The sequence below is a fragment of the Neurospora tetraspora genome, assembly GCF_033439725.1.
Source record: "Neurospora tetraspora strain CBS 560.94 chromosome Unknown B0H65scaffold_5, whole genome shotgun sequence".
Taxonomy (NCBI): Eukaryota; Fungi; Ascomycota; class Sordariomycetes; order Sordariales; family Sordariaceae; genus Neurospora; species Neurospora tetraspora.
Window position 1 is genome coordinate 1,191,334 of NW_026944387.1, and position 25,527 is coordinate 1,216,860.

Below are 25,527 nucleotides of genomic sequence, written 5' to 3' on the forward strand. Positions count from 1 at the left end.
TGCCTTTCCTTTTCAGTCGCATCAACACCCGGGTATCCACAACGACAACCTATAGACAACTCTCCTGCAGGATCAGGATTTCCACTTAATTATACACATACCGGTTTCTGTCTCCGACGACTCGCCATCAAAGCTAATTTAGTAGTGCTGGTCACTTTTATACAACATCAAAACACTCCACCATCTTATCTGACTCGGTCCGAGGCATCCTGATAGCTCCGATCTTCCGTCGCCGGCTCGTGTTCAGACGATCAAAAAGTCAAGCCACCTCCCCAGGCCCACCGCCGACACCGACACCAAACCCAACCCAAACTCAACATCAAACTCTTTGGCCTTCAGTGCCTTTTAGGTGAGTCGCATCGCATCACGGGCCGCAGCCAGCCGGGACTCCCTTTCTCCGAGGCATTTCCAGCACTTCTGAACAGCCGACGGCGTTGTCCGCTCACAAGTGCCCTGAATCTTGCCTTCGAGACGGCTGTCTTGGGTGATTGGTTGCATTAACAAGACTGACCAGCCAGACAGGGATCTCCAGCGCCCAGGTTCGCCCCCGGCCACTGCCAACCCACACCCGTCAACTTGTGCAGCATTCCAGCCAGGGCCGCTCACGCCTGGAACCACGCTGATCGCTGATCTCACCCCCCTCTCGGCCCATTCTTGACACCCCTACACCCCCACTGCGACTGCGTCCGATTCAGTGGGCCACCTCACTCTCCACTGTTGAGAATCACGGCACCAGCTCACGCAACCCCTTGTTGTTGCCGGTACCGCACCCCCTGTCCACCTGTCCTTCCAGGTTCACCACGCACCCTTCACCACCTGGAACGCCTGCTCAGCCTCGTGTACTTTCTCTTTTTGCACGTCACCTTCTGACGAACAGCCACTGAGACACGCAGCAAAAAGTGGAAAAGCCCAAGGTCCAGAAAGCCCACTCAGAAGCCTCCAGCAGTGACCCATCGCTACCTGACCCTACTATTTACTAGGCTCAAATACCCCAACTTTTTCTCCCTTTTTCATACATAGTGCCTCATTCCGCCCGCATGAGCTTCGCCGCACGTCAACTTCACCTCGTGTAAGACTTGGCCGGCTGTCCCACACCCTTTTTCCATTTCTTGTTATATCATCACCAGGGTGACCGTCCTCGTCGACATTCCCTACTACAACATCTCTTGTTGACATTTCGTCATCAGCGTTTTTTTAAAAATTTTCTGTTGTTGCCTTTTGCATCACTCACATCCTTCTCAACTCACATCAACACATACACACAACACATATCACAATGGGCCTACTATCAACAACGAGCATGAGCCTCACTGAGCTCAATGCAAAGGCTCTCGACAACTTTGTCTACAGCAAGGTCGACAGGGAAATGATCAGGTTTTTGGCTACCGCCGCCAGCGAAGTTATCCAATGCGATCCCACCATGATGCCATCACCAACAGTCGAGGCCTCTTCAGGAAGGGAACAGCAACCTACCGCGCCACCAAAGGTTGTCAAGTGTGAAGATGGCGGACTACCTACCCTCGAGGCCTTCATCAGCCAGCTTGTCGTCAGCTCCAACGTCCAGGTCCCCACTCTCATGTCGACTCTGGTCTACCTCAGACGTCTAAAGTCCCGCCTTCAACCCAACGCCAAGGGCCTCCGTTGCACCACCCACCGCATCTTCCTCGCTGCTCTCATCTTGGCCGCCAAGTACCTCAACGACAGCAGTCCCAAGAACAAGCACTGGGCCAGCTACACCAACATGTCGAGCTCCGCCTACAACTTTGGCTTCAGCCGCACCGAGGTCAACCTGATGGAGAAGCAGCTCCTCTGCCTTTTGGATTGGGAATTGCGCATCACCGAGGAGGATCTCTACCGCGAACTGGACTACTTCCTGGCCCCCATCCGCCGTGACATCGAGGTCCGGCACGCCCGTCGCATGCGCGAGAAGGCCGAGAAGCGCCAGCGCCAGTTGGAGGAGGAGGCCTGGGTCCAGGTTGCCGCCGCCGCCGCCGCTACCCAGCACGTCCAGCAGCAGCAACAGCAACAGCCTACTTACATCTCTCCTCCCTCATCCCGTGGCAGCTCCCGCTCGCGCGGCGGTTACGCCTCTCGCGACACCTCGCCACCCGGTCTTTCCAGCTCCGCATCTTCCTACACCAGCTCCACCAACGGCAGCCGCTCGACGACTCCCGACAGCGAACTGGACCTTCCTCACTCTTACGTTGCCATCAACGGCGACGATTACTACCAATCTGCTACTATCCCGCCTTGCGTTCCGGAGAAGGATGCCGCGGCCGTGTATTTCAGCAACACGCGCGGCGCCGTCTCCTCCGCTGCCGGCAACAAGCGCGGTGTTCTCCCCTACGAGATCACTGCTGAGGACCTCGAGGATGGCAGCAGGGTGAAGCGCATGCGCGGCATGTTTGGGCGCGTGTTTGGCGCTAACGCTGATCGGAATGGTATTCCGGTCAGGTAATTCGACCTGTTGGACTGACAAGGTCATGTTTTTTGCTTTTTGTTTCCTGTTTGTCTCATCACTCGTCACTACCTTATGCATTGCATCGAAATGCATTGACTGCATTCATATCGGCGTTTTTTTACTCTTTGGGAAAGGGTGGTTTTGGTTTTTTGCTTTAGACCTTTTTCACACCAAAAAGCGAGGTGTTCACTGGCTGGCGAAGTTCTACATCAGCATCATTGTCATCATCATCATCATCATCATCATCATCATCATCACAGCATTTTCATACAGGGGTGGTTGGTGGTTGTTTGTATCGATCTTTTTTTTTTTTTTTTTTTTTTGTATTGTTGGGCATATACTACTGTCATCTCTCTCCTACTAATGATGGGAACGAATGGGTTGGAAGGTCATTATCGGGATACATATGGATGGTTGGGTTATATGATGGGAATATTGTGTGATGATGGACGATGAAGGGAAAGGAATGGGTCTTCTGGCATCAAGAAACTGCCGGAATATTTTACTACATGAACAAACCAAACAAACAAATGGAAATAACGTTCACACTTGCTACCCTTCTTCTTTGGGTAGCAAGGTGATGATTCAAGCAATCACTTCTCTGACTCTTTTGCAACATGCCATGACTTGTGAATGATTGATTGATCAACTACTCTCTTGAGCACGCAATGCGGTAATACCTTCAACACCTCGGCGCAGCTTTTTTCTTCTAAGCACGTGGCCGTGTTCTCGACACGAAAACCGCATAAAGTTCTCGCGCAGAACAAGGGAGGTCCTTGGGTGATCACGGTGGTTCACGGTGGTTCTGGCGAATCCATCCGATCCGTTACGAAGCTCCATAGAAGCTGTGGAGCCCTCGTGTAGGATGGAGCACATGCAACTGCAGGAACAGCAATGTTGGGGATGGAAGTTCGGACGGAAAAGGGATGCGATGCAGTGCAGTGGGAATGTGGAAAGGGAATGCTAATGCGGAATGCGCATCCGTTCCTGATCGTCGAGGTCAGGTACGGAGATACTTACGCGGTACGTATCCCTACGGATGTTGGAATTCACGGCGAGTCGGGGAGATGCTACGCACGTGGATGGGACGGGACGAAATGGATGCCGTTCGTGTGGTTATTTTTTGTGGATAATATCCGGTGATGAACTCGCAAGGCAGATATGCGCACCGTCTGTAGGCACCTAGTTCTAGTCCAGAGGATCGATCATCGACGATGCTCTAGGCAGATTATCCATTTTAGGCTGCAAGTCTTTTTTCACATATGGTTCTGGCAATGTTTTCGGGATCATTGAAAGTCACTTTTGTTCACAATTGTCAGGCGGCCGCGTGTTCATATGCCAATATACACGACGATACACTATCCTCTCTAATCAACTTCTTTGGTCCATCGACTATATCGCCCTATGACTGCGCGCATCCGCAGTACATACGCCGTATCATGTCATGTCATGTCATGTCATATCGCAATTGATAATAAGCCTAATTTCCCAGAGTCAGACTGGCCCATACCACCCCCAATAGACAACACCTAGCAGCCAGCCCTACCCGCATCCGACATCTAAGCCATCAAAGCCCACGTGCTTTCATTAAACAAATGCACATTCGATATTGTACATACGCAGGCACAGGTATAGGGTGCATCCCGTTACAGTACCGTTACCGTAGGTTAACTTCCAATCTCCTTCATCTTGTTGTTCATCCTGTTCATTCTGTCAATTAGTGACTCACGACATTTGCAACAATTTCAACACTTTTTCATCTCCCGCTGTTCCCGACTTCTCGACCTCCCGGGGCGCTCAAGGCACAATTTCCACGGCACCACAGGCGACAAAGCCACAATGAAGGAAACCACACAAGCCATTGCGCCAAGCGGGCGGGACGGGATCTCATGACTGACCGACTGACTGACTGACTGGCTGATGACAGATCATCCGAACTGGATTCGCGTACGCGTCCACAATTCCGCGGAAAAGGGATAAAGGGAAAAGGGAGGAAACACGCGTTCATCTCCCCATCACGAAAAGTAGAAGGCGAATCTCGAATCTCGAATCTCGAAATCTCGGTGTCCCGACCTTGCCGTGGGATGGGATTCTTGGATTCTTGGCACAAAGTCGATTGAGGCGGAGCGCAGAGGGAGCCCACTAAAGGCCTTATCGCGGCCGTTTAGCGTCGGCCGATAAGCTTACCTAGTGCTGTACCCCGCCTCGAGCCCGCTAAGGAGGTCCCGTCCCCGCCGCGCTGGCTCGCTCGCTGGTCCCCGCTCCCCGCCCGCTCTTCGCCGAGTCCGCCAGGTACAGTACATACCTTAACGGCCGGGCCACCCCGGACGGTCGTCGCACACTGGCCCGCTCCGGTTGATCGGTGGTCGGCGGTCGGGTCTCACGATAGCCGATGCCGGTGCCGGTGCCGCTAAGTCCGGGGTTTCGATGCCCCAGACCCTGCCGAGCATGCCAATTCTGGCCGGGTCTGTTCGGTCGGCCAGGCCGGGGTCTTGGGACTCTTGGCTGTGAGGCGCATTAGCTTATCCCCGGGCGATCCCCGGCACCCCCCGGTCCCCGCGGGGCTAGGCCATCAAGGTTCCCCGTTTAGCCGTTAGGAGGTGGCATTGCGAAATCGGCTCGCGGGGGTAGTGGACACGGTGAGTCCGGGGTCTCGTCGGGCGGTCTCGGCCTAGACTGCCGTGGCCATGGTATGCATTTCCTTGTTTGCGGTGATGACAAGGTGGGAAATTGTTTTATGCGACGGTCGACGGAGTGGAATTGTGCATCTCCGTGACTCGTGTGTTTTCCTCTACGGAATAGCGCCGACGTTGGATGTTCACATTGCGAGCTTTGCGCGTTTGTTGGTCCTACTGGTAGGATTGTGCATATCAAGTTCCTTCTGGATTTCCCACCCTCAAACGCCTTGACAGTTGCCAAGACTTCCCGAGAATTGAGCTGACCACAACTTTTGACAAACGGACCATCGAAACGAAAGACGAAAATTAAGAAACTCAATTATATCATCAGAAAGAGTGCTCTCTTGATAGTTTCAAGCATGCTGATGTCGAATCTACAATCATTTTTTCTTCACCTCCTCATTTGGTGGAAATATGGGCAAATGAAGTCTTGTTCTTTTCGTTTCGATGGTCCGTTTGCCAAAAAGTTGTCGTCAGCTCAATTCTCGGGAAGTCTTGGCAACTGTCAAGGCGTTTGAGGGTGGGAAATACTCGGAACGGGAGGTTGGAGTTTCGTCGGAAAGTTGGTCGCCGGCCGCAGATGAGGGCCCAGCTTCAGCCCTCTACAAGTAACACCAACCCAACCGACCGCATTTACCAGCCAGCCGGGTGGGCGTTGGCTGCAAGCTGGTTAGTTGCCTTTACCAACCTCCTGGAAAATCCATGAGTAAATGAGTTGGAGATTGTTAGTGATCGTTTTTTTGATAATGTTGGATCCATCTGGCTAAGTACCTATTGGTCCCTCCATTGAAAGTTTCCACGTCAACTCCAGTCCGATGGTCAACTGGTGATGTTGTCACTTGTTCCTTCGACAGCTGACTAGGTAGCTACTCTCTCTACTGAACGAACGGATGACACTATCTATTCATCTTGACTGAGCCACGCTGCGATATCACCACTCCCGCGTCTTTAAAACTGCACTTTGAAGCAAGCGCCCCAAAAGATTTTCCATGGTGAGTTGGCAGTTGTTGGTCACCACTCTGTCGAATGCTGTACATATGCACCGCTCGTTTGCTTCATCTTGTCATATGTAGGAAACCCGGTTGGTGACCCGTCAGTCCGTCAATACAATTGTTGGTTGCAAACGGGCGAGTACAGTATTGGTTCAATCATGTCATGAATGGATGGATGGCTGGTTGGGGACGAGGCTGAGAATTGGCAATTTCCCGATTGGCATAAGCTTGACCATTGCCATGATGCTCGCCCCTTGGTACCTCGTGTGTACGTGTACCTGGCGGAAATGCCATCTTGCGGCTCAGTGTCCTTCCTCGTACCCCCACCGTGGCCGTGGTATATGTTCCATGGAATTGGAAGCTTTTGTCCGATACCAAATTGCCAATGTGCACTATTCGTATACATCGTAGTACCCTGAAGTCGTAACGCCGTACGTGTATCAAGGAGTCAGTGAGTGGGTGGAATCGGAGCCATCGGTTCGCTTGCTTGACCAAGATGAGAAAAGCTCCTTATAGAATCAAGAGTGTAGTAATCCGATGGGTACGGTAAGGCAGCCTCACGTCAGTCGGCCGCTTTTCCCGTCCCTCGTTTCGCTGCTCGTGTATCGTCCATCCTTTCCACGTATTCCCGTACCCGCTACGACGCTGTCATTTCCCATACTTCTTATCAATCTCGCACCCGCATCCGCATCCGCATGTGTGCTCGTGAATGCGGCGTGGGCGTGCGCGGCGCCGCTTTGATATCGTAAAAAGGTTATGTTGGGGGCTGAGCACCTTGTCTTGTTGTCTGTTGTTCCTTTTGGGGACCAAACCGCTCTCGGTCCTTGATTCTTTTGAGTTTCCAAGGAACCCCGGATTTTCACGGTTCCTCCTGCAGGGCGCTGCGCTAGCTGAGTGACATGACGACGACGAACGACGCTGACATTGCTGCCACTGCTGCCCTGTCAAGCGGGAAGCCCCCCAGCTGTGCTGCTACCTTGAAATGTGCTGATGGGGTTGAGAGCAAGGCCAACTTGCATTCCCGTCTTCATTTCAGCGAAGCATGGATTTTTTTTCGCCCGCTCATGTCGCCGTCAAGCCAACGCCGACACAACACCTAGGTAGCGTTCCAACAACCTTCCAAAGACAGGTAGCTCCCGGTACATTGGGGATTTGTCTCCATGCGTTTGTCAATAGCTTCACCCGGGTTCTCAAGGCTCATCATCAGGCACTTCCTCCCCGAAGAAGACCAAAATGGCCTTTCACGAATTACCAATTCGCCCACCATCAATATCATATCATGTCCCCGGGCCCGGGGAGGCTATGCTATGACTGCGACGCAAATCTCCCGGCCGGGCGCCGATTGGCTCGGTCCAGAGGCTGGGTTAGGTTGGTGACATGACCATCGCCGCTATGTGTTACCACCACCGGTAGATGCTATGCAATGATGCGGGTAATGATTGGGACAAAAGAGGATGGCTCTGCCCTGTTCAAATCAAAGGCAGAACAGAAGGCTTTCCGACGATAACCATCGATTGCGCTCAACCGGACCAAATGCCCGCAACGAGCATGATTCCCGTCCTCCTTCCTCTTGTTTCTCAAATCCGCTTGTGATTCTCACAACACGTCGACGATCAGATCACAAAATAGATCGCTTTATAATGTAAACCTTTGTAGTCGTATTTTTCGTTTCCCGTGCCTTTACCCTATTTCTCTCCAAAATCCATGTGTTCAAATACCCACACGAACCGGCGGGCAACGCCATGGCATCCCGCCAGTGTATTGTTCCCCAAGACAACGAGACACCAAGCCTCTGTCCCTTAATTCACCAGTCCCTATACCAAGAACCTCTTCCCAAAATAATCAATCATGCTGCCCCTCACTACATCTGCATCTGATGATTGGCGCCCATCCTTCCCATCGCCAACGGCGTCCTGTCCCTAGGATTCTCAATATGATATGCGTACGATTCCAGCCCCGAACCCATCATGTCCACAAACTCAAAGATATGGGTCCCCCTAAACGTCTCCGCCCATAACCTGACTACAGCCGCGGCGAGCTGGCGAAGGGTGGTGGGGTCGGTAGCTGACCCGTCGGTCGACCTCTGTTGGTGATTGTGATTTTGCTGTGCCCCTCCGCCGATGGCCGGGTCAACGGGGACGGCGAATTCGGTCTCGTCTAGCATGCGGCGGAGGCCTTCGAGGAGGCCGTTCTCATCGGTTGTTATCGGGGGATCGGCGGGGCCGATGGACGCGAGGGTCAGAAGCCATTTGGAGATTAGGACGGCACATTCATTGTTGCTCACTATGAAAAGAGGATTAGTTAGTTTCGTCTCTTTGGGTTCTTGGGAGACGGGAAAGCAAGGAAGAACATACTTGAATGTTGCACACCCCATTCAGGCGACTTGGTCCTCGCTACGTAATTGACGCCCATCTTAACCAAGGGGCTAAGCGCCTGAATAGCCTGATACACTGCACGATTGAGCAGCATACCACGCAAAAGCAGAGGTGCCTCCGCATATGCCCTCCCAGCGGCGTTATAATCACGGGTTTCGAGATGGCGACTAGCATTCAGGTCCGTGTTCAGCCTGATGAACGCCACCCTGTGCAAGGCCGAAGAATTGGAGTCGACAGGATCCCACGTATCGACCCCCTCTACGTGTCGTTGCTGCTCAACACTGTGAAACCACACTCGAATTGCTTGACAAATATCCTCATTCTCCTGTGCCCTTAGGGCTCTCTGCATTCCCAGGGACGTTGCAAAAGTTGCCTGCTTGAGCACAAATATGTGCTGGAGGATAGCATGAATGAGAACGTAGTTGCCCAGGGATGTGAGCTGTGGAGGCGGGCCTTGGATCCCACGGTTGAACAACCGGGCAAATGCAATTGGCAAAGGAACTTCGGTATTGGGACAGGTTTGTCGCGCTTCTTGCCACTGAATCGAATCTCCTGCTCTCCACAAACGAGTGGCGTTGGGCAGATAGAGTTGGATCTCGGATGTCAGGAGTAGGGGGACCGTATTGTACGCAACACTGCAGAGGTTGAAGAAGCAGTAGGCTATCAGCTTCGTTCGAGTCGCTGACTCGGTGCGTACCCAACTCTCCCAGTCGGGCGCTTGGTTGGGTTCGCCCTGGAGACCTTCTTCCCTGACCAGAAGGGCAAGTTGGCTCTGCAGGGACAGTGCCTCGTGGAGGATGGCTTTGGCCCCCCAAAGACCTATAGCGAAAAGAAGAAGAATTGCTTGAATGGTCTCGAGGCGTGACTGGGGCGTATTCGGGGAACTAACAAAGGTTAGTGTTTATGAAACGCAGCCATCGAAAACACGTAACTTACTAAGGCTCCCGGTGGGTGTCTTGAGTGACCGGGCGGTCTCGCTGAACAGAAGGATACGAGTGTCGAAACCCAGAGCTCGGTGACGGTCTCGTGGAATGGGGGCTATATGCCGCCGAAGTCGGTAGAAGGCCTTGCACTTCGTAGCTATTTCGGCGTCGGATCTGCTCCAAGGCAACCGCTTTGGCGGCATACCAGAGCGCATGGCCTCTTGATCGTTCAAATCGGTACTGGGCACCTACCGAAGCAATGGCCAGCAACAATTCAGGGGAAGCTTCCACAGGCAAAAAGGTCGGGAGGTGAATGAAGGGTAGATGGTCATGGAACCCAGTGAAAAAGCCCTCCAAGAACCTCTGCAAAGTATGGCGCGAAGGGAACACGAAGTTGCTGGGGAGAACCGAAGAGAATTCATCGAGCTTGGCTTTCATGACGGAATGGTCCTTTGCCGAAATCGTCAAGTTTGCTGCTTTCATCGTATCAGCATGCACTCTGGCACTCCCGTCTGGACCATCTCGAAGCTCCGGCTGCACCGATGGAAACCTCGAAGGAAATGTCGAATTAGGCTTCGAGGGACCACCTTGTAGTCCGCTTTCGAGTCCAGGGCGAGACCACATACTGAACGGTTGTTCCCCGTCGAGGAGTGGAGGGAAAGCGTGCGATGACGCGTAGTCATCCATGAAAAAGGGGTCAAATTCGGAGCCCGGGGGTTGCGTAGAATATCCTCCATTCATAACACCAGGCTCCTGCTTTGGATTATGATTTGCGAAAGACATGGAGTCCTGGTAAGACTTGGCCGGGGGAAGCTCGGGTTGCTGTTGCGAGAGTCCTTGCATCATAGTCGGTTGCATGTGCTGAAGGTTATTGACCTCACCACCGGAGGCAAGGTGCGTCGCCGCATCGGAGAGCAGATCGAGATTACAAGCCGGACCTCTTGATAGAAGCCTAGAGTCAGATGGCATGGACGAAACCATGGAAGGCTGCATACCGCCGTTGGGGAACTGAGGGTGCGTTACTGGCCGGTGCTGCGTGTTTTTCATTGGGATATCGGTATGATTCTCCAGTGAACGGGGAGACACGACACTTGACGAAGACGTTTTGCGCCGTTTGTTGCCATCTTTGTGGTTCGCATTGTTGCCGTTGCTACTGCTGGCGTTGTTATTGTTGTTGTTGGCTCCTTCGTTGAGATGGCAAAGCTTCTCGTGACGGACGAGAAGATCCCTGATGTCCATGTAAGCAGATGTAGGGCAACGCGATGAAAGGACTTATGCTATCCCAAGAGTCTTGAGAATCGATGGTGTAAAGTGAACAGCCAAACAAAGCTAGACTCGAGGGAGAGGGGTTCCAAGTCGTGGGCAAAGGGAGCAAAAAAAGTTGGGGATCCGTTGAAGGCAGAAAGTGAGAGTGACTGGCTCGGTGGGCTTGTGCCGTCAAATGTGCACACAGAAAATGCGGAGATGTTGAGATGGAAGCACGCAACTTACCGTCGTCCGAATCTCTTTCCACATCCCTCCCACTCGCATTCGAAAGGCTTCTCTTTGGTATGAGTTCTCTCGTGTCTCTGAACATGCTCGACGCGCCTTATAAGACATCAGTATCGGATGGAAGATGAGAGATGATGTTCAGGATCACTCACCTGAATCGCTTCGCACAGAATTTGCACGGTAAATTCTTTGGCTTCTGAGGGCGGGCCTCTCCCCCCTCGTGCGCATTATTTCCCGGTAGGGAAGCAGCGGCCTCAACGGCAACGGATTGTTGGGACATGATGATGCCAGGGTTGTTTGCCTTGTGTACTTGGGGTCCGAATGGGTACTACTTGAGTATGAAAGGTAGGGACGCAGGCCGTTTTGGGGTCTGAAGAGGGGTAGGCAAAGGTCCAAATGGGAACTGGAGGCTAGAGTGGTCAAAATTGGGTGGTGGAAGTTGAAGTGACGCCGTCGATGTGGGTTGGGCAGTGTATGTTTGCGCGGGATGGATAACAGGATGAGACTGCGGAGTAGCACACGGCAATAATGCCAGAGACGACCTTTCTTCTTTCCCCGGTGCGGCCCGGCAGTGGACGGATAGACGAAGGTAGAAGCTCAGGCAACGAACTGCCCTGATAGCACCGTACTCAACGTTGTCGATCACCAGCCCTTCTTTTTGGAGACTGCTTACCCCACGCCGTTGCCAGTTTCGGTTGTGATGTCTTTCCTCAAACCCACTTTCTGTAACACTATAACTGGCCCTTTACGCCCGCTTGGCCAACTGCAGCTTGCGTCAAGAGGTGCCAATGGAGAAAGGGCCGAGATGTCGTACGGCTATGGCACGTTGTCTAGTTGTAGAGGTCGAGCAAGAGGAGGGCGGGGAGGATCAGGCGGGAGACGGGACCAGGCAAGATGACCGCCAATGACACAACCTAAAGCACGAGAGGAGGTCTGTGAGCCCTTGTCCGCGAGTGGGGTGATGGGTAAGGTCCAGTTGTATGCTGTGTCAATTCGCAGAGGTAATACGACGGCAGTGGCTGGCTGTCGCGTGCGTGAGGAGTTGTCGTCGAGATGAGGAGAAACGACACTCGAGCGGACGGATGGGGAAAGGTGAGTGGAATTGATGGATCGATGTGGAGGAAAAGAGGGACGAGCCGACGGATGGAAGCTGACTTCAAAGCTCTCCGCGCTTCATCCCGTCACCCAAAAGCGGAGAAGTGCCAATCATGTCGAGTGATGGACGACACGGGGGGGAAAGTATCAAGGAATGTCGGATGGAAGTACGTACAATAATAACAATACCTGTTTGATATTCGGGCGATGTCTTGGTTGTAAGAAGACCTCGAGGACCTTTAGCGCGGATGGACAGAATGCCAATGCTGGGAAGGAGAAATGAGGAGAAAGAGGGGAATGGGGATACTGAAGAATGATGACCGTTATTGTGTTGCCCGACTTGGTTTGCTTTTGTTACCCCGGCAGAGCGACGTAATGCTTGAACTATGTATAAGGCGACCTTGTCCCACCCTCCTGTGCTTGGAGTAAGTAGGCCCAGCCACTGGTCGAGTAGGCACGCAGTCTTGAATGGTAACAATGAAACAATCACCAGGCCGCAGTAATGGGAGTAGAGTTGAGATTGTTGGAACAGGAACGGAGACTGGAACACTTTCTTCTTGTTGGCTGCCCCTGAAGTAACGTCGATGTCTGGTAGTCCGTTGGAGACAGCGTAATGATGCACAAGAGGTTGTAAAGGTACAGGTTTGAGGTACCCGGACCTCAGATCGTCAGGTGCTGTCGGATGATGTTGCCGGGGTGCTGTTAAGCGGGCTCGTCCATCCAAGTGTGGGGAAAGCACTGCGTCGCTAACTGCTGGCGGTGCGGCGGGTGAATTATGGACGAGAGAAATGGAATTGGATCTCCAAGTTTCAGGTCCGTCTCCTCGAGAGGGTGGCCGGGAGATGGGAAGTCGTGTGTGGATGGAAACAGACGTGAAAAAGATGAAACAGTGTTGACGAGCACACGGCATCATTCCCCATTTGCTGTACAGAGGAAAGAGCGTGCAAAACTTCCCGATTAGGAGCTTCCAACCAAGAACGGGCGGACGGCTGAAAACAGCACCCAAGGGCATGCCGCTTGCAACTGAACTCGTCTCCCTTCCCTGGGGGCGTGAGCTTCGGAGCTTGCCTGGCCTCCAATAATCCCCCGCATCGTTTCTCCGACGGAACCAAGGCTGCATCTCCGCATGGAAAATGGGGAAGACAACCGAGAGAAGCGAGAAGGAGGGGCCAGAAAGCCTACCAGCCTGCCGAGCGAGGGGTCAAACCCCAGAAGCCCCCCCGACACACAAGAAGTGGCACCGGCCCTTCCCTGCAAACACGGCAGGTGCAAAATGTGGGGGTGGGGGAAGGAACCAATCCCCAGCCAAGGCACACGGTCCTTGTTGCTCAATCCGGGCCGTCATAAAAGTTGGGGTTCAGCACTCATTTCACAGCTGTCTGTTGGAGTGAGTGTCGGGTTGCGGCACGACAAGTGCCTCGGCGAAATGGAGCACTCCTGCTCAGTGAGTGCTCAGCACAAGTTCAACACAAAGCGGCTGCTCATAATCCAAACAGGCGACCAAGAAAACCCTCCAATGAGCCTGGTAATGTCGACTTCAATCACTCCGAGAAGATACCGGATTCGGACATTTTCTGTCCCTGACGTTAACATGTTCGCATTCACGACGTTTGGAGTGGAGCGGCATCTTCAAGCTCCGAGACGTCACTCTCCACTCACGAGATGGAGGTCTTCCACTTGCATGTGCTTTTCCCGCTTGGACGCACGGGCCTTGGACTCGCTACATTTCATCTATCTGAGGCATGGCTTCATCAATATGGTCAAATGGTCAACAGGCGCTTCAGCTGCTCCGAGAACCGACCACCAACCCGCCTCGACCACCTCTGTTCCCTTGACCATACATACTCGAGCCGTTGGACGCATGCAGCTGTTCAAGAAAGCGGGGAAACAGCTAAACCATATCGGGCTAGCGCAAGGGACGAGGAGCCGAGGAAACCGCCTGTGCCATTTTCTTGAATGTGATTTTGACCTTTGACCAACCAACAACCGACAGAGCCCTCATCATGCCGCTGCGCAATCCTGTTCCCGCGTCGTCCTTGATTTTCGATTTATTCTGTGGTCCGCAGCCTTGACCAACGTCGAGATATGGCCCACGCTATGGCGGTTATAAGCGCGGAGAGGAGAAAGAGGAAGCACCGACCTCCAAGTCTCGATGGTCTGCGGAAGTGGCGCCCGCGTGTGGAGATGTTCCTTCGCCAAAATCTCCTATTTGGAGATCTGGGGAAGATGGAGTGCACCTGCCGTGGTGACCCCAGATTCCCCTGGCCAAAATTGCTGACAGCGGGGAAGAGGCTTGATCGTTTTTCTGGAGACACATGCGGAGAAGCAGCTTTTTTAACCTTGGAAGACTCGGAACCTCCCGACCACTTCTAATTCTCCCAATTCTTCCGGTTCGATAACTTGCACGAAAATGGAACTCGACTCCGGCGTTTGATGCAAAATATACCAGGAAAACCTCATCAACGGCCGTACCAGAAATAAAACTACTCACAAGGCCTTTTCTTTCACTCGGCTATACTTCCGTCATCCTCGCCGCCCATCTCCCTCCGCCTGGTGTCATCTCCTACTGGCAGCTCTCCCATTTGTGGTTCGGAACATCAAGCGCCGTCATTTGAGCTACAATGTTTCTTCCCAGTTGCCCTCCGTCTTGACACTGCAGACACTTCCAGTACCCCACCACCCCCGACATAGAGGGATGGTGGTATCAACATCCAAACAGCCTGCCACGAGCATTACATATTACCACCACCACACACCACTACGACTTGGTCAAACACATCACGCCTGGTGTTCCCGTGCCCTCTTTGCATCAGTATTTACACGCGCTGCTTTTCAGAGGCATTGGGTCTTAGACTCAAGGGTGCTCACACACTTTGTTAGCGGCTTTCTTTCCATTTCCATACCATGTTCAGCTTGGACGACACTCGTTCGCGCCGCCACTGTGAACACAATATGAACCAGCAATTTCTCTCGGCAGAGCTCACCCGGCATCGGAGAGTATCCATGTTTAAGACTCAGCTTGCTTGTCAAGGAGCACTTCCGCTGCCTTCGGTTGATCCGGCATAAACCATCCGGCTTGACATTCAGCCATGTCTCAAGCCCATCTCCGTTCTGACTCCCGTCGATATAACCATTTCATCTTGAACTGTATAGTCTTTTCAGACAGACAGTCGATTTGAGACTCATCGTCGATTATGCAACATTCTCTACAATGCACTCAGGATTACCGGAATCCGTTACACAGCAGTCAGCCGGCATATCAAGGCCTCGACCACATGTCAGTGTACACTTTCGTACATCAACTTCCCAGTACAGCCAACATCTGGAACGACCGCCAAGCATGAACTTTGACAGGTGATGCACCGGCTCTGCAAGCCAAACTTTTTACAGCCAAGTGCCCAAATCTCTAAATATTATGTTATCCGACCGCCATCAAATGACTCGGAGCTTGAGAATCCATGAGCTAGTTGACATCTAGTCTAGACATGGATCATCTCTCGACAGAGTCTATCTCCAGTACATGTTACACAAGCTGCCTTCTGCAAGCGAAATCACTGCCTGCATAGGAAACCCAAGCTTGGTACTGAGGCTCACTTACAGAACTGAAGAGTCACCCCAAAAGCAAAAGAGATACAAAGGCTATGAGGTGACAAAACTATAAGGCAAACTCGGTCCCAAAGACAACACTCGCACACTAAACAACTGCCTTCTCTCTGTGGTTCCTGGCAGGATCTCGCGCACTCCGGCTGGTCCATGGTTCCAGATCGGACGTAACAACTGGCGCGCCTTGTCTGAGGTTACCCACCACGTTAATCACCCCGGTGCTAGCCAGATGGAACCCAAGCACGTCCATACTTGTTTTCGGGACCCAGACAGAAGCGTCGACTTACACGATCCCAGTCACCAGTGCTAGAACAGTCACGGAACGCTCTGTATCCAACCACTGCTCTATCAGGTGCCGTTGGAGCCCACAACTGTCATCTCCGAAATCAGTGGAGCCCATGCCCAGTGTCACCGGTACCGACAAACCTGCATCCATCGGGCCCAGACGTTAAATCAATGAATCTGGATCGACAGAGTACCGGATCGCGGGGTTTGGTCACTAGACGTTACCAAGTGGTAACATCCGGCCTTATTCTGCTGCACTGAATACAAGTAGTTAGTCCGAAAAGACAATTGGTTCGCGGCCAGCAAATCAGAGCACGGGATTCATCGGGATATGGAAGCAATGCTACCCCTTACATTTCCATGTGTGTCAAGCTCCCTATCACTTGCTTCAATATCAAGCTTCCCCGGATTTTCCATCCCCTTCATGCTGCCCTCCAAGATCTCGCTAATGTCCGGATATGTCCAAGAGGCATTCAAACCCAGACGCCACCTCATGACGGGCGTTGTCTTACTACGCCGCTTGCTTCATCATCCTCCTACTCACTAGTCCTCAGAGCAAAAGGCTTGGGAGAGTTCGAGATGGGCACCTCACTGCGTGTCATGGATCAGTAAAGTCCTTCAGCTGACCCTTGCTCACGAGCCTCCATTCTGCGGAGACGGTGGTAGACGCCGGTAGTGGTGGCGGCCCGAGGAGGATAACTACGCGAATGAACATCGTCCCCTTCACCTTGACGGGGGCCAGGTACGTAGGAGACTCTTCCAAAAGAGGATGGTCTGCCGTGAAGAGATCAAGTCTTGTTTCTCCTAGTGTGTCCTGGAAAACACATGTGGCGTAGTCATTCGGCCCTTTGTGATGGATGGATCGTGGACTTCACTCAGGTCACGTACCTCACCCATACCAAGTAGGCAGGTGGTGTATTATCCAGCAACTCCGAGGTGATACTGCTTTTTTTCATTCAAACCGGATTTATCCTATCCCCCTTACGGTCTAGTAGATCGGGGAAGCACCTGCAAGCAAGGCGGCCACCGGGGCCGGTAAGTTGAACAAACCATTCAGAGCGACTGGCAAGTCTGTCATGCAAGTGACACGCAGAAGCCGATCGAGCAAGAGCTCATGCCTTAGACTGCGTTGAGCCTAGTCCCCGCGTTTAGATAATTCCGATTTGAACGAAAAAAAAGCGGTATTGGATTCATGCTTCCTGTTGTTGCCACCCCTTTCATATAAAAACTGGTGGGTTCCACATCAAGGGGGTTCGGAGACACTCTCAACATTCCCGCTACACGTGGTTGTCTGCTGAAGATCGACATTCCTCACGAAATCAGATATATGAGCCGTCGTCCCGCGTGCTAGGGATAACACAAGCTCGTGCTTCTTCATCGTGTTGTGCTCCAGTGAGACAGATATCCGGTCTTCGTTTCGTTACAGCCGCGGCTGTCGAACCTTCACCATGCGTTTTGGCACCCTTCTGCTGGCTGTTGCCGGCTTAGCATCTGCTGTCGATGCATATTGGATGGGGGACATTGCTCGTACGAAGGTTCACTTACTCCTACTTACTTCCAAAACTAACAACAAGACTAGATCGTGGTTATGCACCCTTCGCCCCCTCTGGATACCCAGTCTTTCGAAATGTCAAGGATTATGGAGCAAAGGGTATGTTGAGCCGAAAGTGTTCCCCGAGTTATACCCACAAGGATGTCTAACACGGAGATAGGAGATGGTGTTACGGACGATACTAATGCTATCAATGCCGCCATCACTGCCGGAAATCCTTGCAACCAGGGCTGTGTAAGCATTGCCCAACTCATCACAAGAAGCTTGTCCTAACGAAAGTTTAAAGACCTCAAGCACCACGACCCCAGCCGTTGTCTACTTTCCTGCCGGAACGTACCTCATCTCCGGGTCCATCAAACCAGCATACTTCACTCAGCTGATTGGAGATGCGAGTTCCCCGCCAACACTCAAGGCCACGGCCAACTTTGCTGGTTTTGGTCTCATCGATGCGAATCCCTATTACACTCAAAACCTGAACTGGAAGGCTGTAAACGTATTCTTCCGCCAAATCCGCAACTTTGTTATCGATACCAGGAATATCCCTCCTGCCACTGCCGCGACTGGTATTCACTGGCCAACTTCACAGGCGACAAGTCTGCAGAACATCGTCTTCAACATGCCAACGGTATCCAATGTCGTCCATGTTGGTTTGTTCATGGAGGAAGGCAGCGGTGGTTTTGTCACAGACTTGACCTTCAATGGCGGTGCCACTGGTGCTTCAATGGGTAATCAGCAGTTTACAATGAGGAACTTGAAGTTCAACAACTGCAAGACAGGTGCGCTTATTATACCGTTTCCCTTGCAATCTGATATGATCTGCTGACACTCCCCAGCCATCTATCACCTCTGGGACTGGGGCTGGACTTATTCCGGCCTATCCATCAACAACTGCGGCATCGGCATCGACATCACCGCCGGCAGCGGCAAGATAGAAACCGGCTCCATCACCGTCTTCGACAGTTCTTTCACCAACACCCCCGTCGCCATCTCCACGAGGTGGACCACCACCAGCACTCCCGACACCGCCGGCACTCTCGTCCTCGAGAACATCGCCCTCACCAACGTCCCCATCGCCGTCAAGGGTCCTCAGGGCACCTACCTCTCCGGCTCCACCGGCTCAACCACCATCACCGCCTGGGGCAACGGCCACAAATACACCCCCTCGGGCCCCGTCGAGTTCGCCGGCGCCGTGACCCCCAACCCGCGCCCCGCCAGCCTCCTCGCCTCCAACGGGCGCTACTACACGCGCTCCAAGCCTCAATACGAGACCCTCTCCGCCTCACAATTCATCTCCGTCCGCGCCTCGGGCGCCAAGGGCGACGCGGCAACCGACGACACCGCCGCCGTGCAAAACGCCATCAACACCGCCGTCGCCCAGGGCAAAGTGCTCTACCTCGACTACGGGCTGTACCGCGTCACCTCGACGATCCTCATCCCGCCGGGGGCCAAGATCGTCGGCGAGTCCTACGCCACCATCTTGTCGGCCGACAGCTTCTTCAACGACATGAACAACCCGAAGCCAGTCCTACAAGTGGGGAGCTACAGCGGACAGGCGGGCACCGTGGAGCTGAGCGACTTTATCGTTTCCACGCAGAACGCACAGGCGGGCGCGGTGCTGATCGAGTGGAACTTGGCCAGTCCGGCGAGCAGCCCCAGCGGAATGTGGGATGTGCATACGAGGATTGGAGGGTTTGTGGGTAGTCAGCAGCAGGTTGGGCAGTGTCTGAAGACGCCGGGGAACCCGACGGTGAGGCAGGGGTGTATCGTGGCGTTTATGGCGATGCATGTCACCAAGGGGGCGAGCGGGTTGTATATGGAGAATGTTTGGTTGTGGTGAGTATATGCCTGTTTCCGGGGGAAGAAAGATGTGAAGAGAAGCTGACGAAGGTGTGATGATTAACAGGACCGCCGACCATGATATTGATGACGCGGCGAATACGCAGATTACTCTTTACAGCGGGCGTGGTCTTTGTAAGTTCCTCTCTTTCCCTCTTTCCCTCTTTCCTCAACACCAGACCCCCTAACTCATTCCTCTTCTTCTTTCAGACATCGAATCCACCACCGGAACCTTCTGGCTCTACGGCACCGGATCCGAGCACCACGTCCTCTACCAATACCAGCTCTCCTCCACCCAAAACATCTTCATGGGCATGATCCAGACCGAAACACCTTATTTCCAGCCCACCCCCAACGCATTGGTCCCCTTCCCCGCGGTCTCCTCCCTCAACGACCCCAACTTCTCTTCTTCCTGTGCGGGAGTATCAGGAAACTGCGCAGCAGCCTGGGGTTTGAGGGTGCTCAACTCCAAGAATATATTGGTGTATGGAGCGGGCTTGTATTCGTTTTTCAGCGATTACAGTACTACTTGCTCGACGTTTGCGGCGGGGCAGACGTGTCAGAGTAGGATTGCGAGCATTGAGGGAAGCGCTTCGAATGTGAATATTTATGGGTTGAATACGATTGGGGCGCAGAGTATGTTGACGAGGAATGGGGTCAGTGTGGCGTGGTACGCGGATAATGTGAATAATTTCCCGAGTACGGTGGGGGTTTATAAGAGTGGGTGAATGGGCGTGAAGGAGGAATGGGGAGTTTGTGAGGATGGATTGGGTTTGCCTGGGGAAGGAGTAAGTCCCTGTGAGTGAGTGGTATTAAAGAGTTTCGCAGTCCGCGTTGGACTACTTTTAGGCTGGGACATTTGGAGGATTAGGTTATACATATCAAATTGTTCTTGATTACCGGACCGGTGGCATCTCCCTGATTTCTGGTTTCAAACCAACTCACTAGAAACCGCAAATACCATTGCTTCGCTATAAACACCCCTCGCCATCGTTACAAATCCATCCCCCTTCCGCTCAACCATCAAGCGAAAACCCGACATCCCTATTCTCCGCTCCCATCCTCACCAACCTGCTCCTCATCCCCTCCGCCCTCTCCCTCGCCTCCTCCCCCCTCTCCCCCAACGCAGAGAAATCGCACCGTTCCACCCACTCCCCGACCCCATGCTGCAACACATTCCTCGCCCTCTTCCCGCTCTGCGCGCCATTCACATGTCCCACACTCCCATGCAACGTCGTCCTCTCCTTTTTGCTCGAATACACCCCCCTATGCAAGATATTATTATCATAGAAGGCCACGTCCCCCGCATTCAGCTCCACAACCAGCTGACCCGGCATATTCGGCTCAAACAAATCCGCTGCGCGCTCAGCGTCTGTGCGCGGGCGCGTGTGCGATTTGGGAACGAGGATGAGACTGGTGTCGTTGTCGACGAGACTCAAATTCCACTGGGTATGATACCTTGGTTCCGTAGCCGGAACTAACCTCTCCTTCTCCTCTGCCGCTGAGCAAGTAGCGGGTATATCATCCCGATGCCAGCTCAGGGCAAACTCCCTATCAGGACGGACGAGCATGTTAAACAGTTCCATCACCAGGTCATCGTCCGTTGTTCCTTGGGGCAGGAGTTGTTTGGCGATGGCGAGGATGGAAGGGGAGAAGTACAGCTTCAAAAAGGCGTCTTTGGATTCCTTGGGTAGGGGCAGGTCCGGGTGTAAAAGGTGTTGGACGCCCCAGATTCCTGAACCGTCGGCGGGGGGAGAGGAGGGCCAGGGAGGGAATTGTTTGCCTACGGTTCGGATGTAGGGCCAGGAACCGGAGCGGGCGAGGGCGGTGGCGGCGGTGGCGGCGGAGCGCAGGGTGGAGAGTTCGAGAGGGTTGAGGAGGGAGCGGATTACGACGAAGCCGTTTTCTTGGAGGGAGCGGAGGAGGGGGGAGGGGTAGGTTGTTGGTTCGGTCATGTTGGACAAGTGTGAAGTGGGCTGGTAGGACTGGTGATGATGGTGATGAGTTTGTTGATGGTGAACACTCGAGAATCAAGGTAGGACACGCAAAGAAGAGTTGTGGTGAGAGTTAAAAAACCTGTCTTCCTCTTACCGAAGGATATTTCAAGGAGCGGAAAGCAACCACTAGCAGATGTTAGTCAACCCCGCTCGAGTTGGAGGCCGTCTTCATCCGAGTCTGGATAAGTTGGGGAACGGCCAAGACATCGTGTAACCTCGTCGAGGGTATCGTGTGGGGTAAAGCCACTGGGTGGTAGAGACGATGAGGAGGAGATAAGAGGAGAATTGGGGAGTTTCGGGGCATGTTTAACCCCAACCCGCTCCCTTCTCCACGAGTTTAGAACGTCGTGAGGTGGTATCTGATACAACGTTGCAACAGAGTGTTGACTTTGGAGCGTCAAAAGGCCATACAATGTTCGAGGTTCATGGTGGATGTCCAAGTTGTAGATCTGAATTGTCGAAGATAACGTTTGATGTCAAAGCAGGCATCCGCAAACCCATATCAATAATGCCGTCTGATATCTGCTGGATGATGAGAAATTGGGACGGAAGGGAAGAAAAGATGAAAGACGGGAAAGAAGATGGCGATGACATAAGCTTGCAGTCAGCCACGTGCTCTCGCGATCCTGCGACGCGAACAAACAATTGAAATCGCCCCCCGATCGCGTTTGCCTTGTCCATTCCAACGACGTCATAACCTACTCAGTGGTCAAGTAAACTGATACCAAAGACATAAATCGTCCATTGAACTTGGCAATTCAATGTTTTTTTTTTTTGGAGTTTCTTGTTTCCTACCCAGAACTCATTTAGAAAGACAGAAATCTGAAATCCGAAAACCAAGCAACAATGCCACCCCGCAAACGCAAAGCCGCAGCCATCGCGCATGACGACCATGATGCAGTCTCAACACCCGACTCCTCGCGCCGCCGCTCAACGCGCGTCTCTTCCTCCGCAAAGAAAAGCCATTATTTTGAAGGCGACTCCGAGTCCGACTCACCAGAAGCTTCCGCCGCCGCCAAATCCAAAGCCAAACCCACAGCAGCCAAGCAGCGCCAACGCGGCCGACCAAAGAAGGCCAAGGTAGAAGCCGATCCCGACGAAGACGGAGACGAAGACGATGAAGACGCCTACCACGACGAACCTACGGAAACCCAAAATGACGATGACAAAAACAATAACGAAGAATCAGAAGACGACGACGAAGCCGCTTCCCCCAAAGTCACTTTCATCCCTATCCCCAAGTTACGTGATCTGAATGGTGTGGCCTATTCTCCAAACACGATCCACCCCAACACCCTCCACTTCCTCCGCGACCTGCGCGCCAACAACAAACGTTCCTGGCTCAAACTCCACGACGCCGAATACCGCCGCTCTTTATCGGATTGGGAATCCTACGCCATGTCGCTCACCGACCTGATCATTTCCTCCTGTGACCCAACCATCCCCGAATTGCCGTTTAGAGACGTCAACTTCCGCATTTATCGGGATATCCGCTTCAGCAAGGATCCGACGCCGTATAAACCGCATTACAGCGCGAGTTGGTCGCGCACGGGGAGGAAGGGGCCGTATGCGTGTTATTACGTGCATGTGGAGCCGGGAAAGTGTTTTGTGGGTGGAGGGCTGTGGCATCCTGATGGACCAGCGTTGGGGAGGTTGAGGAGTAGTATTGATGAGAGGCCGGGACGGTGGAGGAAGGTTTTGATGGATAAGACCTTTAAGGAGACGTTTCTCGGTGGTGCGGGGGCGAAGGAGAAGACGGGACAAAAGGGGATGGGGAAGGGGAAGAAGAAGAAGGGAAGGGGGAAGAAAGATGAGGATGTGGAGGAGGACGACGATGGACTGGATGAAGAGAGGGCGGTTATCAAGGCGTTTTGTGCGGCTAATGCTGAGAATGCGTTGAAGACTAAACCCAAGGTAAGTCCGATTTCCTACATGTCTGTTTGCGGTATTGTCTTACGCGATCGGTTGAGCATGTGAAAGGGGGAAAGCTAACGGGATATCTTGAATTTTAGGGCTTCGATGCTGAGCATAGAGACATAGAGCTGCTCAAGCTGCGCAACTTCACCGTGGGGAAGAAGCTACCTGATTCTGTCTTTACATCAGAAGGTGGGCAGGAGCAGGTGCTCAATGTTATCAAGGCTATGGTTCCGTTTGTAAGTGCCGACATCCCCCTGCTCACATTTGCGAATTTTGTTTTCAGACCATTGCTAACTGGGGCGGGCTGTAGGTGACGCACCTCAATCGCATCGTCATGCCTGATCCTGGTGATGAAGACGATTCAGAAGATGAAGAGGCCTGAAACAAGGCGCTCGAGAGGATGACCCTTTTTCTTATGCTGTGGACTCGACCCACGCGATTTTTGGATAGCGATTGATATCAGGATATGGAACCGTTCCCTGTTGTAGTTGGTTTTCGCCTTGGTTACTGACAATGAAATAATACTCACCTCAACGGCAGTCGACACCCCACACAGAACGACTATGTCTCCGTGAACGTAAATAGGTGACAAGTAATAGTTGGGTATCAGAAACTAATTAAAAAAGGGAATCAGACCCTGGTATCGTCGGTAACACATATCCCGCCAACATGACGCAGTACCGAAACATGACAGCGTAGAAACACATGAGGGGACACCGAAACAGAGCGTATCCCGGTCCAATCCTGCAACGCCTCGACCTCCCTCCCTCCGTTTTCATCCTCGGTATAGCCAAGCCCATCCAAATCCGCCGTACACTCCATTCGAACTCAAGTCCGGCTAATCGCACCCCGCCTTCAAACACATTGTGTCGCACTCGCGCGTATCGAAATCCATAATGATCCAGTCATCATGTCGTTTAAGCGGTGGTAGCAGCAGCCTCCTCCTTCTTCTCCTCCTCCTTCTCCTCGGCAACGGGGGCGGCGGGGGCGGCGACAACGGCGGGGGCAGCAGTCTCGGCGGGAGCGGCGACGGCAGCGGGAGGCTCGGCGACGGCAGCTACAGGAGCAGGAGTCTCAGTCTCAGCAGGGGCAGCGGAAGCCTCCTCCACAACCTTCTTGACTTCGTGAACAGCGGGGACAGCAACAGCCTCCTTCTCATCAACGACGGCCACGGGCACAGCGGCAGCCTCGGTAGCAGCAGCGACCGGAGCACCAGCAAACTCGGGGGCGGCGATCTCGGGGATTTCGAAGGGGCTGCTGACAACCTCGGGAAGAGAAGAAACCTCCTCCTCCTTCTTCTGCTCGGGAACAGCGACCTCAGGGGCAGCGGCCACCTCGGGGGCTTCTACCGCAGGAGCGGGGGTTACGCTAGGAATGGGGGTGTTCTCACTAGGAGCAGCAGCAGCTTCCTCCTCCTCCTCCTCCTCCTTCTTCTCCTCGGCAGGAGCAGCAACGACGGCGGGGGCGTCGCTCTCGACGGGGGCAGCCTTGGCAGCGGGAGGCTCGGCGGAAACCTCGACGGGGGCGGCGGCGGGGGCTGGATGTGATGTATGGTTAGATGTCTTGCTCGGGTCAAGCTGGGGCGCGCGGATTTCGGGTATAAGCGTACCGGCAGCGGGAGTCTCCTCCTTGGCGGCCTCCTTGGGGGCTTCTTGAGGGGCCTCGTTGGCAGCTAGCTCGACGGCATCGGGAGCAGGGGCGGCAGCAGGGGCGGGCTTGCTGGCGTCCTCGACAGGAGCAGGAGGAGCGGCAGCGGCAACGGGGTCGTGCTGAGCAGCATCGGCAGCATCCTCGGTAGGCTTAGCATGGTCGACGGGCTTGGACGCCCTCTTCTCAGTGGGCTTCTTGAAGGCAGCCCTGAGCTTCGCCTTCAGGTTGGTGAACGCGTCGAAAGCTATGGCAGCGAGATGTCAGCCGTCTGGTTTCGTGGTTCATGTCGCCAACTGGTCCCCGGGTGTTCGCTTGTAGATCGAGTCGTTGTCGTCGTCGTCGCCGTTGCGATGGGAAAAGCCAGCTGGTGGAATATGGACGCGGCAAACTTACGAACACCTGGCATTTTGACGGTTGATTCTGATGATTTGTGGAAATCCAAGAAAGCGAGGAACAAGATCTATAGTATACTCAAACTGGATGTTTTGTTAGTGGATGAATGGTGAGGTTATACCTAAACTTAATTGATGTTGTCGAGATGGAGCAGCGGATGACGCGGGAGGGAGGAATGAAGGAGCAAATGACGAGGACAGGCAAACGGGAAAGTGAGGCTAAATATGGAACGCCATCCAAGGGCCAACGTGGGAGTAGAGGGAGACATAAGTATTAAGG

General features: G+C 53.4%; 7 protein-coding genes across 7 annotated transcripts; 3 read left to right on the forward strand and 4 right to left on the reverse strand.

Moving 5' to 3' along the window:
• The first annotated feature begins 1,115 nt into the window (after positions 1 to 1,115).
• On the forward strand, positions 1,116 to 2,762 carry B0H65DRAFT_222397 (uncharacterized protein). The gene has a single exon (XM_062822068.1). It carries the CDS (start codon positions 1,277 to 1,279, stop codon positions 2,456 to 2,458), a length of 1,182 nt encoding a protein of 393 aa, XP_062680324.1. The 5' UTR covers positions 1,116 to 1,276; the 3' UTR covers positions 2,459 to 2,762.
• A 5,230-nt stretch (positions 2,763 to 7,992) lies between these two features.
• B0H65DRAFT_429027 (uncharacterized protein) lies at positions 7,993 to 10,422 on the reverse strand (the record flags this gene model as incomplete). Its single annotated transcript, XM_062824797.1, has 3 exons — positions 7,993 to 8,410; positions 8,482 to 9,390; positions 9,443 to 10,422. The coding sequence occupies 3 exons, from the start codon at positions 10,420 to 10,422 to the stop codon at positions 7,993 to 7,995; spliced, it is 2,307 nt and encodes a 768-aa protein (XP_062680325.1).
• A 1,525-nt stretch (positions 10,423 to 11,947) lies between these two features.
• On the reverse strand, positions 11,948 to 13,105 carry B0H65DRAFT_222464 (uncharacterized protein). The gene has a single exon (XM_062822069.1). The coding sequence runs from the start codon at positions 13,025 to 13,027 to the stop codon at positions 12,077 to 12,079; it is 951 nt and encodes a 316-aa protein (XP_062680326.1). The 5' UTR covers positions 13,028 to 13,105; the 3' UTR covers positions 11,948 to 12,076.
• Positions 13,106 to 16,933: 3,828 nt separating this feature from the next.
• On the forward strand, positions 16,934 to 20,237 carry B0H65DRAFT_222635 (pectate lyase superfamily protein-domain-containing protein). The gene is made up of 7 exons (XM_062822072.1): positions 16,934 to 17,430; positions 17,483 to 17,554; positions 17,616 to 17,689; positions 17,742 to 18,231; positions 18,289 to 19,288; positions 19,359 to 19,426; positions 19,502 to 20,237. Exons 1-7 carry the CDS (start codon positions 17,352 to 17,354, stop codon positions 20,017 to 20,019), a joined length of 2,301 nt encoding a protein of 766 aa, XP_062680327.1. The 5' UTR covers positions 16,934 to 17,351; the 3' UTR covers positions 20,020 to 20,237.
• B0H65DRAFT_222576 (uncharacterized protein) lies at positions 20,164 to 21,473 on the reverse strand. Its single transcript, XM_062822070.1, has one exon. It carries the CDS (start codon positions 21,244 to 21,246, stop codon positions 20,308 to 20,310), a length of 939 nt encoding a protein of 312 aa, XP_062680328.1. The 5' UTR covers positions 21,247 to 21,473; the 3' UTR covers positions 20,164 to 20,307.
• A 480-nt stretch (positions 21,474 to 21,953) lies between these two features.
• B0H65DRAFT_589573 (uncharacterized protein) lies at positions 21,954 to 23,761 on the forward strand. Its single transcript, XM_062831037.1, has 3 exons — positions 21,954 to 23,202; positions 23,301 to 23,441; positions 23,516 to 23,761. The coding sequence occupies exons 1-3, from the start codon at positions 22,135 to 22,137 to the stop codon at positions 23,585 to 23,587; spliced, it is 1,281 nt and encodes a 426-aa protein (XP_062680329.1). The 5' UTR covers positions 21,954 to 22,134; the 3' UTR covers positions 23,588 to 23,761.
• A 9-nt stretch (positions 23,762 to 23,770) lies between these two features.
• B0H65DRAFT_222597 (uncharacterized protein) lies at positions 23,771 to 25,407 on the reverse strand. The gene is made up of 3 exons (XM_062822071.1): positions 25,249 to 25,407; positions 24,815 to 25,099; positions 23,771 to 24,742 (listed from the first exon to the last, which is right to left on the reverse strand). Exons 1-3 carry the CDS (start codon positions 25,259 to 25,261, stop codon positions 24,123 to 24,125), a joined length of 918 nt encoding a protein of 305 aa, XP_062680330.1. The 5' UTR covers positions 25,262 to 25,407; the 3' UTR covers positions 23,771 to 24,122.
• Positions 25,408 to 25,527: the final 120 nt, after the last annotated feature.

Coding starts and splice junctions, on each gene's coding strand:
- B0H65DRAFT_222464 (XM_062822069.1), bottom strand. CDS start 13,027: ATGCCCTTGGGTGCTGTTTTCAGCCGTCCGCCCGTTCTTGGTTGGAAG.
- B0H65DRAFT_222576 (XM_062822070.1), bottom strand. CDS start 21,246: ATGACCGAACCAACAACCTACCCCTCCCCCCTCCTCCGCTCCCTCCAA.
- B0H65DRAFT_589573 (XM_062831037.1), top strand. CDS start 22,135: ATGCCACCCCGCAAACGCAAAGCCGCAGCCATCGCGCATGACGACCAT. Junction 23,203..23,300: donor CGTTGAAGACTAAACCCAAG/GTAAGTCCGATT, acceptor CTTGAATTTTAG/GGCTTCGATGCTGAGCATAG. Junction 23,442..23,515: donor TCAAGGCTATGGTTCCGTTT/GTAAGTGCCGAC, acceptor GGCGGGCTGTAG/GTGACGCACCTCAATCGCAT.
- B0H65DRAFT_222635 (XM_062822072.1), top strand. CDS start 17,352: ATGCGTTTTGGCACCCTTCTGCTGGCTGTTGCCGGCTTAGCATCTGCT. Junction 17,555..17,615: donor CAAGGATTATGGAGCAAAGG/GTATGTTGAGCC, acceptor ACACGGAGATAG/GAGATGGTGTTACGGACGAT. Junction 19,289..19,358: donor ATGGAGAATGTTTGGTTGTG/GTGAGTATATGC, acceptor GATGATTAACAG/GACCGCCGACCATGATATTG.
- B0H65DRAFT_222597 (XM_062822071.1), bottom strand. Junction 24,743..24,814: donor GGAGGAGACTCCCGCTGCCG/GTACGCTTATAC, acceptor CATCACATCCAG/CCCCCGCCGCCGCCCCCGTC.
- B0H65DRAFT_222397 (XM_062822068.1), top strand. CDS start 1,277: ATGGGCCTACTATCAACAACGAGCATGAGCCTCACTGAGCTCAATGCA.